The sequence below is a fragment of the Glycine max genome, chromosome 17, assembly GCF_000004515.6.
Source record: "Glycine max cultivar Williams 82 chromosome 17, Glycine_max_v4.0, whole genome shotgun sequence".
In the NCBI taxonomy this organism is placed as follows: Eukaryota; Viridiplantae; Streptophyta; class Magnoliopsida; order Fabales; family Fabaceae; genus Glycine; species Glycine max.
The window spans coordinates 4,572,690-4,584,151 of NC_038253.2; the positions used below are offsets into that span (position 1 = coordinate 4,572,690).

Below are 11,462 nucleotides of genomic sequence, written 5' to 3' on the forward strand. Positions count from 1 at the left end.
TTATTTTTTATATACGACTTAATTTATATTATCTCATATTAATTATTTTTAAATTAAAAATATTTTTAATTAAATAAGAAAATATTACATTAAAATGTATTGAAGAGAGAAAAATATTAATGAAAATGATGTTTTTTGAAAAATATGTAAATTTAGGATAAATTTATTATTATTATAGTTATTTTTTTAATCTTAATGAATTAAATAATTGAATCTTATAAATAAAAATATATATAGTTTTATTAAATAAAGCTAAATTTTGGTATATTTGTGATCAAAATAATAATGCAACGACGTAATAGGACAATAGTTTTTTTTTTTTTTTATGTTAGTAATCGAACAATAGTTAAACTTAGACTAATTGAATTTTCTTGAAAAATTAGCTTTGAATAGATTATTTGAAGATTGAGGCGTTTTGCTAGAATATATAGGTTTATTGTTTTACAAGAATCAGAAGGTAATTTTGCTTCAACTAAGTAAAATTGTTATAAGTAGTAAAAAATATAAAAAAATAGCGAAAGTAATTTTCGTTATTTTCATTATTTCTTAGATAAACTTTTAAAACAAGTAATAAAATAAAAATAAGTTGCTATAGTATAATTAAAAAATATTTATCGAAATAAACTATTTATATTCTCACGAGTTATCGGACACTAATGAAATTAAAAAACTAAAAAAATAAAATTGAGAATAGTTGCATCAATCAGATGGCTTGCAGATTGAACCAAGTCTTGGGCAAGTAGAGCAAGCCGCCGTTAGTGGCAAATTGACAAATAATAAGTTAACATCTTTGTTTTGTTAGTCTTTTTCAATTAAGCCATGATGATGTGGTCTAATCAGGAAAAAAAAACAAACATCGACTTTGAAATGCATTAATGACAATAATATTTTTTATAATTCGGTCAATATCCCAAAATTATTTTGTATTTATACTATAATCAAAGCATGTAATCCTTAGGATTAAAACAAACAAAATTAGAGAATTTATTAAAGATCTTCATTTTTTTTTGGTAGATTATTTTTTTAGAGTCCTTCATATAATAATAATAATAATAAATACTAACATACAATAACATTATTATTATAACGGTTTTCTAAAACGTGTGTAACCTTGCACAAAATAAGAGTAATTGATAATTTAATCTTACCTTATTTAGATTAATACTTATTATTAATTATTCTTCTAAATTAATCCTTATTTAGATTAATATATTCACTTTCAATAAAAATAATAAATATATATTTCTCATTTATAAAATAGATTCATTTTCTATAATATATTTCCCTCCAAAAAAATAATATCTCTTTCTAAAAAAATCAAAATAGTATTTAAACACCATAATTATTTTTCAGTTTTTCATTTCTTTCATCTCTTCCTAAAGTTATAGATTAAATTTTTGGAGATATGTCTTGAAATTATATATTTACTATTTTAATTATAAGGCTTATATTGTTTTTTCCCCTTCTTTTAACCATTTTGAATGACTGGTAAATAATTATTCATTATATTTTTCTGCAGGGTTATTAATTTGCGAGTTATTAACTTTTTGTGTTTAATTAAATATCTACAGTGTAATAGGTACAAGACGTCCAATGGATTTATTAAGGATCTGATTCGTAGAATCAAAACATTGTTTGTTTTGATAGGTTCATTATATATATTATTGTTTTTTTTAGGGAGAGATATTATATAAATTGTACTTATTTGATAAATAAAAAATAAATATTATTCTCTTATTATAATATTTTTATCTAGTAATATTTATTTCTTATTTATTGAGAAAAAGATAAATTAGTGAGATATTATTTACTTCTTATTTATCAAAATATCTCACTGATTTTGATAATTTCACTAATATCTTTATTAAAAAATCTGAATTTATTTTTATAACTCACTGAATCTAATAAATATTTCACTAATATCTCACCGATTTTGAAAAGAATCTAAATAAATATCTCACTGATTTATCTTTTTCTCTAATAATATTTATTTCTTATTTATCAAAATAATAATATTTCTTTCTTATTTATCAAATAAATTAAATTTCTATAATATCTCTCCCTCAAAAAAGTAATAATAAATATAATAGATTCTTATTTGAAAAAATCTGTATATTCTCTTAATAAATATTTTTCAATAAAAAAATCTGTAAGTTAAATCTAAAATACTGCTTAACTTAACAATTCTAACATATGAAACTGTTAAATAAATTGGAATTAATTTTTAAAAAACGTTTTCCAAGAATAAAAATCTGTTAAGATAAAATCACAGGCTTTAAATTTCAAATCATGAAGCTAGTTTATTTTTCAAGAAAAAAAAAAGATTTGTTTTAGCAAAGTTCAGCTGATATTTCAAACACAATAATTATTTGTGGCGAGTTGGTGTAAACTCCTTGAAACTATCTTCAATTATTATGAATAAGAAAATAATAATTATTTTCAAACAATTTCTCCCTAAGAAAACAGTTTTTTTTTTAAAAAAAAACAGGTGTCTCAACCATACTATAGGAGTCACAATTTTAGGGAAAATTGACTTAAATATTATTTCAAATTAATAAATATTTCTGAATTACAATAAAATACTCCATAATTTTTTTAATTAAAATGGTTTGAATTAATAAATTTACTTCTTTATCAAGCCAAAGTCTTGAATGAGTTAAAACAAACATGCAAGAAAATCTTTGTCATCATGAGACGTTTATTAATGATTATAATAATTTATAATTTTGATTGTTTATGTGAAATTTGAAAGTTTATATTTTCTCATCTCACTGTCGAAAAACTTACTAATAAATTAAGAGTATTAATTTTCCCTAACTTATACAATAAATGAATCTTGACTAATTGATTAATTTGTATTTAGTAAATGATTAAATATTAAATCTTTGAATGAAAGAAACCTTTTCCTAATTTAGTAATCTTCATTAAATGATGCAACCGCGTGGTGAATGGTTGATTAATAACAAATTTGACTTTGTTGAACATATGAAGCTGCGTGGTGATTGGGTCGCCATTCCAGAAACACATAGTTTGCTTGGAACAAGCAAACGCGCCTGTATCTGGCGTGAGCCAAATCAATATTTTTTTTTTTTAAAAATACTAACAAAGCATTTGATAAGTTTTTATAAGTATTTATTTTTAATTATAGAAATTGTAAAATTTAAAAAGTATATGGTACAAACAAAATATTTGATACATTTCAAATATTTTTAATTAGAAAAAATGGAATACATCACGATATAAAATAGTTTTATAATGTGATTTGATTATTATTATTATTATTACATGAAAAATATTTTTAATTATAAACTATCATGTTAAATACTTATTATATTTAAAATATAATAAACAGATTTCATTAAACATTAATAATTTCATTTAACAAGTTAACATTTAAAAATGCCCGTTCTTATTAAATATATGTTTAAAATCTTTTAAACCAGTATAATTTTTATATTATAAAAATATTCCTTTTATAAATTTTAGATTTGTACTATTGCATTTTTCATATGTTGAAATACTAATTTTTTCTTCTTTTTAAATCAAAGATTAATTTTACTTTAACACGTGATTGTGAATTTATGTCTGATTAAGAAAATTATGTACATGAAAATAATCAAATATAAATTATTTTTATAAATAAATTATTTTTTTACATGTGAATACAACAATCATATATATATATATATATATTTACAAAATCAGTCTTATTTGAGTTAGATATTAAATTCTATATGTAAATATGCATCTTAAAAAATAAAAATATGAAAAATCTAAATGATCTAAATGCAAATATGTATCTTAAAAAGAAAAATATGAAAAATCTAAATGTAAATATATATTATATATTATATCTTAAAAAGAAAAGAAGGAAAAAGCGAGCGCCAACCAATGGAATGGGCGGCAGCAATGGTAACTTGGGTGACCCAAACAAACCGAAATGACTGTTTCTGTTTCCGAGTCTGCGTTTGTGTTTGTTTCAGAGAGAGAGAGAGAGAGAGAGAGAGAGTGTTGATTTGTTTTTTTTTTTCTTTTTTAAATTAATAAATTAATTCAGAAAGGGTTCCTTCCCTTCCTTTTCCACTCTTGTCTTATGATTCTTCTTCATTCTTCCATTTGCCCTAGATTAGATCTTTCTCTTCCAATCTTTAATTATATTAGATTTGATTTTCCTTAATCCTTCGCCTGCTTTTTCATTCCGGGTGGGTGCTCTCTCTCTTTCCCTTTTGCTTGATTTCAAATTAATATCGTCGCTTATTTGATGAAGAAACTATACACACACAACACAAGGGAATAATTCTCCCTTATTTTTTTCTTTTTCTTGTAAATAAATTGGGTGAGATTGTTTAGTGTCTTGCAAGTTATTTTTCGTTATACACTCTCTGTCACCCAACAGAGGTTTCGATATCTTTTTTGATTTCGACCCCGAGGTGGTTGCCCGTTTCAATTCTAAACTTAACTTTCCAGATTTTTCGTTCGGATTAAGGTTGTTTTAGCTGTTACGATACTCCGAAACAAACTTCCCAATAGACTGGTCCCTACTCCTGTCCTGCTGTTAAAGTTTTTAACAATAACTCTCTAGCATGAATAAATTAATTGCTTGAGTTTTTACATGTTTCGTGCATTTTTTTATTTTTTTTATTTTCCGGAACATTAGTCTATGTTCCTTAATTCCTTAATGTTGCCAATGTTTATTAAAATTAGAAGAAATGTTAGGTTGGGTGGATGATGTATTTGGGTCGTTGTATGATGTGTTGTTACCTGCCTCTCTTTTGATGATGTCGTGAGGGTTGTTATATTGCTAATGCACTTTTTTTTTTCCAGATTTTTCTGCATCAGTCTATTTGTAGGGTGTATTCCCTTGATTTTGTGTGGGTTTGAGTGAGGGTGCGTGTGAATGAAAAGGAAATTTGCTGGAGGTGATGCATTTGCATAGATGAAGACAGAAAAAGTTTGGCGTTTAGGCGGCATGGGTGATATGCAGATACTGCCTGGGTCTCGCCACCGTCCTCCCATGAAGAAGCCGAAGTGGATTATTGTCTTGGTGTTGTTTGTCTGTGTCTTTCTAATCTGTGCTTATATCTACCCACCGCAGAACAGTTCGACCTGTTATGTCTTCTCTTCCAAAGGGTGCAAGGGTTTTGTTGATTGGCTTCCGCCTATGCCTGCAAGAGAATACACCGACGAGGAGATTGCTTCGCGTGTTGTGATTAAGGATATTTTGAACTCGCCGGCAGTTGTTTCGAAGAATTCTAAAATTGCCTTCATGTTTTTGTCACCTGGCTCTCTGCCATTTGAAAGATTGTGGGACAAGTTTTTTCAAGTAAGAATTTGTTACCTGTCTAATTTGATATGTTCATGCTGTTGTTTCTCAATTTGACTGGTAAAAGAAACATCAAATGGTTAGTACCAGGGAGACTTTGAGAATCTCATTCATTCATTCAGAAAACTGAATTGGAATTATTAGAAAAAAGAGCTGCTTATTGCTCCCTTAGATGGCACTGGTACTCTGCATGAAAATTGTTAGTGGTCTCTCTTGCTTTTGGGGAATGATGGGCAAAGTAAACTGTTGCATGATTTAAATAATTAAAATGGTCTGTGATTTGATTCAGTATTTTACAACATTGCATTTGAAAGCAACTGTTAACACAATAGATATTTTGCTAGTTCTTCCAACATTGGACAAGAATTATTCTTGCACACGGTTGTGACAATGATGTTTTTTAATTCTTTTCACAGCCTTGGGCACTTACCTCTAACTGAAAGTGCTATTTAATGTTTTGTATTTGACCCTTGAAATTTCTGTTGGTATAGATATAGCCTTGGCACAGTGGTAAAGTTGTGCCTTGGTGACCTGTTGTTGGTCATGGGTTCGAATCTGGAAACAGCCTCTTTGCATATGCAAGGGTAAGGCTGTGTACAATATCCCTCCCCCATACCTTCGCATAGCGAGGAGCCTCTGGACAATGGGCCACACTAGTTTTTTTTATAGATATACAACACAAAATGCAAAATATGTTTTACACTTTTACTAATAGACTCATAAATTATTGTGCGAATATACATCCTTTGTATTTGTAACTTCAGTAGTTGGTACATGGTTTCCTTTTCTTTTGAATCCTGTTCATCTTGTGGTGTGCATTTACCTGGAAGATGCACTCCTCCTTTTTTTCAGGGTCACGAAGGGAAGTTCTCTGTTTATGTCCATGCATCCAAGACAAAACCGGTTCATGTGAGCCGTTATTTTGTTAATCGGGATATACGCAGTGACCCGGTACATATTTTCTTGTTATTGTTCAGTTTACTATTTGTGAATCGTACTGTCTTAATTAAATGATAAAACAAATATATATTCTCTTATATGAATCATATTTTAATAGACCATTTGTTTTAGATTTTTATTTAAAGAAAAAAGTGTTAAAATGTATAATATTCAAAAACCTTAAAAAGGTTGTTTTAGTAATTTTTCTCATAAGCTAAAAATTGTAGTTTCTGACAAAAAGCTGTATCACAGAGTGACTTGTTTATCTTTTATGCTTAAACAAACAAACCCTAAATGTATTCGACTTAATGTTTTACCTACTGTATTGAACTCACGGCTTTTGATTTTAGGAAAATAGAATAGTATTGTTGATTTGACTTGAGAGATTAACAGATACTTTGACTATGTAATTCATGATTTGGAAATATAATGCTGCAATAGATCCACATCATAGACATTTTATTTAATCCAGAGTAGAAAGGAGAAATAGTAGCCCCATTGCCTGGCATCATGAGATGTCAATTTTGCAGTGGTAACCCAAAATATAAGCATAAAGATCTGTTGTACGCTTTCCTTCTCCTTAAATATGTGATAAAAGTATATTTGTTTTCTTCACTGGAATAAGCTCTGATGTCAACAAGTCCAGTTTGGCTTTGAACTCTGAATTTACTTTGCCTGAACAATGTTGTAGCTGCTCGTAATTAATTGGTATTTTCTTGAAATAATTCTGAATGTGTTATTTAAGTTCAACTGTTATAATAATAGCAATAGTGATTGAAAGTGTAATTTTCCGTTGTTTTCTAGTAATCTGTGGTTTTCTATTAAGCAGTTCTTTTAATCAGAAGTCTTGTTGCAGGTGATTTGGGGGAAAATTTCTATGGTTGATGCAGAGAGACGACTATTGGCAAATGCCCTTCAAGATACTGACAACCAGCAATTTGTTCTACTGTCTGATAGGTAAACCGTAAATGTGTTATGACTTATGAGATTGCTTTTAATTTTGTTCCTACTTATTAATTAGTTTTAGGCTTAAATATGTATTTAGTCTCTACAAATACGACTTCATTTGATTTTGGTCCTTAATTTTTTTTCCATTGGTTTTAGTCCTCCTAAATTTTAAAACTTTTGAAAATTGTCTGTCACTACATATTGATGACGTGACATATGTCTAATCATGTCATGATAACTACCATTTTGAGGTGGCATGACTTGATGCATGCAATGTTTTCCCTAAATAATTTAAAACGTTTAAATTTTCTAGGGCTAAAACCACTTAATATCATATTTACATGGATTAAAAGTATATTTTACTCTTAGTTTTATAGGTTTTATCAATTTCTGATTTTCTTATATTGGTTTTGCAGCTGTGTGCCTCTGTATGATTTTGAGTATATCTACGAGTATCTGATGTATACAAATATCAGCTTTGTAGACTGGTATGACTTGCAGTATTACATGTGTCTCTCTGGGTTTTTATTGAGATAATGGCTATTATTCTATATGTTTTCTGCTCTGTCTATTTGACATCCTTTACTAATGTGAACTTTTCCTTTTTGTTATTAGCTTTAAGGATCCCGGTCCTCACGGCAATGGCAGGTATTCAGATCACATGCTACCTGAAGTTGAGGTGAAGGACTTTAGAAAGGGTGCACAGGTATATTCTTGCTAAAGTCATGTTGGAGCAACTTAAATTCAATATTTAAAATAGAAGTCTTGCATATTAATATACAAAGAATTTGAAATTTGAACAAGTATTTAGGCTACTTTATTTTATGATTGCCCCTTTCACAAGATACCAACTGGATAATTGGAAGTTGCCATTGTTTCATACCCTTGATTTGTGATTTATGTCAATAGGCTACTTAACACAGGGCAGAGTTGAGTTGTCATAAAAACTTTGTGACATTTGTCAATAACATGAACAATACTTTGATCTTGCGTGAAATTCCTTCTATATCTTTTGGTCACCCAATCAGTGTTCTGCTGTCATTCAATATCACCACACCTATTCCTTTAAGCATTTCTTCTCTGACATAGTCCGAGTCTTTGGCAACCAAAACACACACACACACATACATGTATATATATATCCGGTTTATATGTCTTTGCCTCATTGTTTAACTTTTTCTGCAGTGGTTTGCTATGAAGCGGCAACATGCAATTATAGTCATGGCTGATAACCTTTATTATTCAAAATTCCGGTCTTACTGCCAGGTAAAGACTTATGTTTCATAGTTTAATTTATTCTCCATAAGTGTCAGTTATATTTATTATTTAACCACATTTAGTTCTGCTTAAAATTGTTTTACTCATCCAGCCAAGCAAATATTTCATGAGGTTCAAGATGCCGAGTTTCTTATTTTTAAGCAATACATGGATGCTGCATTTTGCTACTTGTATTTTCTTAATAATTTTTCTCCAATATATGTTTGCGGTAAACTGTATGCAAGACGTTATACAATCTTCTTTTTCTTCCCTTGAAAAAAGAAAAGCATTAGTGCACTTTAGAGTACCTATACTTGCACGTACAGGTATGAGGTGCCACACAAAAAAAATTTAAAAGATGGCAATGTGGAATGTCAAAAAGTGTTAGCACCCTTGATATTGTTGGTCTTATCTTGTATGCCAGTGTGCTTATGTGATTAAGGTGATCAGATCATATATGTTCTAATAAATTAGAATTTTAAGTCCCATACATGTACTGCTGTGCAAACCAGAAAAGAGGCACCTTATTGACCAAGGGAACATAGAGATGATATGCAAATGACTTATATCAGGCATCTTGTGTGGCAGTGTTGTGGCTTACTTGATTAATATGCTGACAGCTGTTTGGTCTAGAGGGGAGGGACACCTTGGTTGGTTCACAGGGGGTGGGGAGGAGAAATAAACAATTTTATTTTTTATATACCTAGAATGGTAAAAAAAGTTATTAAGGATAATTTAGTCCAGTTTCTGATGTGGGAGCTAATCTTCCTTTTCAAAATTTTGAATCAATCAAATTTCTCCCCGGCCCCCCTCTTCATTTTCCTCCAACCAAACACCATGTAAGGTGATTGGACAAGATTTTTAAATCCCCAATATGTATTGCTTGTTGTCCAAACTACTTAACTGTCAACATAGAGCTGATATTCAAATTATCTACATATAGTGATTTCTGTGGAACTACGGATTCAATTGATATAAAATTTCTTATTATCCCAGCCTGGTTTGGAGGGGAAGAATTGCATTGCTGATGAGCATTACTTGCCAACCTTCTTCCAGGTGAGAATTTGAATTCTAATACAGTTCTTTTGTTAACATTTTTCAGCCTTTAGCTAATTAGCTTTTGTCTCTGATTTAGATGGTTGATCCTGGTGGCATTGCAAACTGGTCACTAACTCATGTTGATTGGTCTGAGAGAAAATGGCACCCTAAATCATACAGGGCTCAGGATGTTACTTACGAGCTTTTGAAGAATATCACGGTATAGTTCTGCTAAAACTCTAATTTTTACAACAATGCATATTCATTCTTTTCGGCAAGCATCTATGCAGAGGAGAGGGATAGCCTTGTCGAGGGTAAACCTCTGGCATCATCATCACATCCCAGTCTTAATCTGTTTGGATATCTAAGGATATGGGTGAAATGGAATGGGTTAGATTATTTTACAATGAAATTGAAGTTTCCCTTCCATTGTTTGGATGGTGAGTAAATAATAAGTTATCCAATAACCTCAAATTAGGGTAAAAGAAATACAGATATTGGATGAAATGGGATGGAATTAGATTCCATCCTAATTTACACAATCCATGTTATGGCAACTAATGTCATTCCATTCCACTTGTTCTCAAATCCAAAATAGTAAGAGTATGATTGAGTTCCAAGCGTGTTGGCAACACGTGCATTCTTAGCTATTAGAAGAAACACTTGCAATGCTGGTAAAGGAAAAAAAATGCAATTTTGTTTTAGGTGTGACACTTCTTCTTTTTCTACAGTGGTGTTGTTTAGTAAGCGTGCTGCAACTGTGGTAGTCTATTTCAACTTAGCGTTGTCCTTCTGATTTGTTTTCAAGTTTAGTACTTGGATATTCACGATAATTGTTATATTTGCAGTCCATTGATGTTAGCATGCACGTAACCAGTGATGAGAAGGTATGGTGTATGAGAGCTTTATTGATCTGTTTTATTGAGAATGTATTAACCAGCTTGATGAATAATCTTGTGTTTCCACAGAAAGAAGTGCAAAGCTGGCCTTGCTTATGGAATGGGATTCAGAAGCCATGTTACCTATTTGCTAGGAAATTCACTCCTGAAACACTGGATAGTTTGTTGCGTCTACTGGCCAATTATTCAGGACCTTGAGAGTTGAGCTTGCTATTTTGATCTAATTCTTTGGTCGGAAAGTAATGTTAGTTTCGGCCCCGATCTTGGTTTCTCATATGGCATGAGAGTTGTAAATTGCAGCATTATTGCGGCTTGATCGCCTGCCAGCCACATATATTGAGTGCAAGAGTTGAACTGGCCTTGGAGTTCGAGTGGCCTAACATGGACAGAAGAGGAGGCTAACGATTTAGTGTTCCTTTTGGGGATGGATGGATGGCTTATTATTTTTTCCTTCCATTTCTGTTATATTTTACATGATAGATTTTGGAGGAATCATATCAACTCATTATGGTTGTTCATCTTTGTAAAACTTTCAAAATTGTTTAGTTGAAAACACTACGTGCCACTGTTCATTCAGAAAATTCATTGGTCTATTCTTAATGCGTATCTCTTTGATGCTATGTTGCTGGCCTTTTTGTCAGTGTTTTCTTTTCCGGCTGTAAGTGATGTTTAGTATTGAGTCTTATGAATTTTGCACTTGAAATTTCTGATGAAGTTAGAAAAAATTCAACAGATTACTTTCTTTGATGATGGTTTACGATGGAAATAATTATATATTTTTAAAAAGTAATTTCTGACAAGACTTTGGGATTCTTGTGACTCCCAACTGGGCCAAGCAGAAGTAAACTATCCCTTTAGGAATTCATGTACCTTAATATTAAATTCCTGTGCGACGTTCAGAAGAAAAAAAAATGTGGACATACACTACTTTCATAGTTTCATTGAAGGTGATGTGTGAACAGGCTTTCTTCTCCGGTATTTGTAGGCTTCTCCTGTGTTTGTAGCTAAAAATTAACGTGTTAAAAAATGTTACTTTAATCAATATTTTTAGAACATTA

At 30.2% G+C, this 11,462-nt stretch overlaps 1 protein-coding gene across 3 annotated transcripts; it reads left to right on the forward strand.

Annotated features, from left to right (window-relative positions):
- Positions 1-3,867: 3,867 nt before the first annotated feature.
- On the forward strand, positions 3,868-10,985 carry LOC100784132 (glycosyltransferase BC10). 3 transcript variants are annotated; one of them, XM_006600426.4, is made up of 11 exons: positions 3,868-3,912; positions 4,825-5,323; positions 6,176-6,274; positions 7,119-7,219; positions 7,627-7,698; positions 7,826-7,916; positions 8,396-8,476; positions 9,464-9,523; positions 9,603-9,725; positions 10,354-10,392; positions 10,474-10,985. In XM_006600426.4, the coding sequence occupies exons 2-11, from the start codon at positions 4,937-4,939 to the stop codon at positions 10,600-10,602; spliced, it is 1,182 nt and encodes a 393-aa protein (XP_006600489.1). In that variant the 5' UTR covers positions 3,868-3,912; positions 4,825-4,936; the 3' UTR covers positions 10,603-10,985. The 3 variants fall into 3 exon arrangements, with proteins under 3 accessions (XP_006600489.1, XP_003549320.1, XP_040867303.1); XM_003549272.5 differs by lacking the exon at positions 3,868-3,912 and adding an exon at positions 3,924-4,202; XM_041011369.1 differs by lacking the exons at positions 3,868-3,912; positions 10,354-10,392 and adding an exon at positions 3,925-4,202.
- The last annotated feature ends 477 nt before the right edge of the window (positions 10,986-11,462 follow it).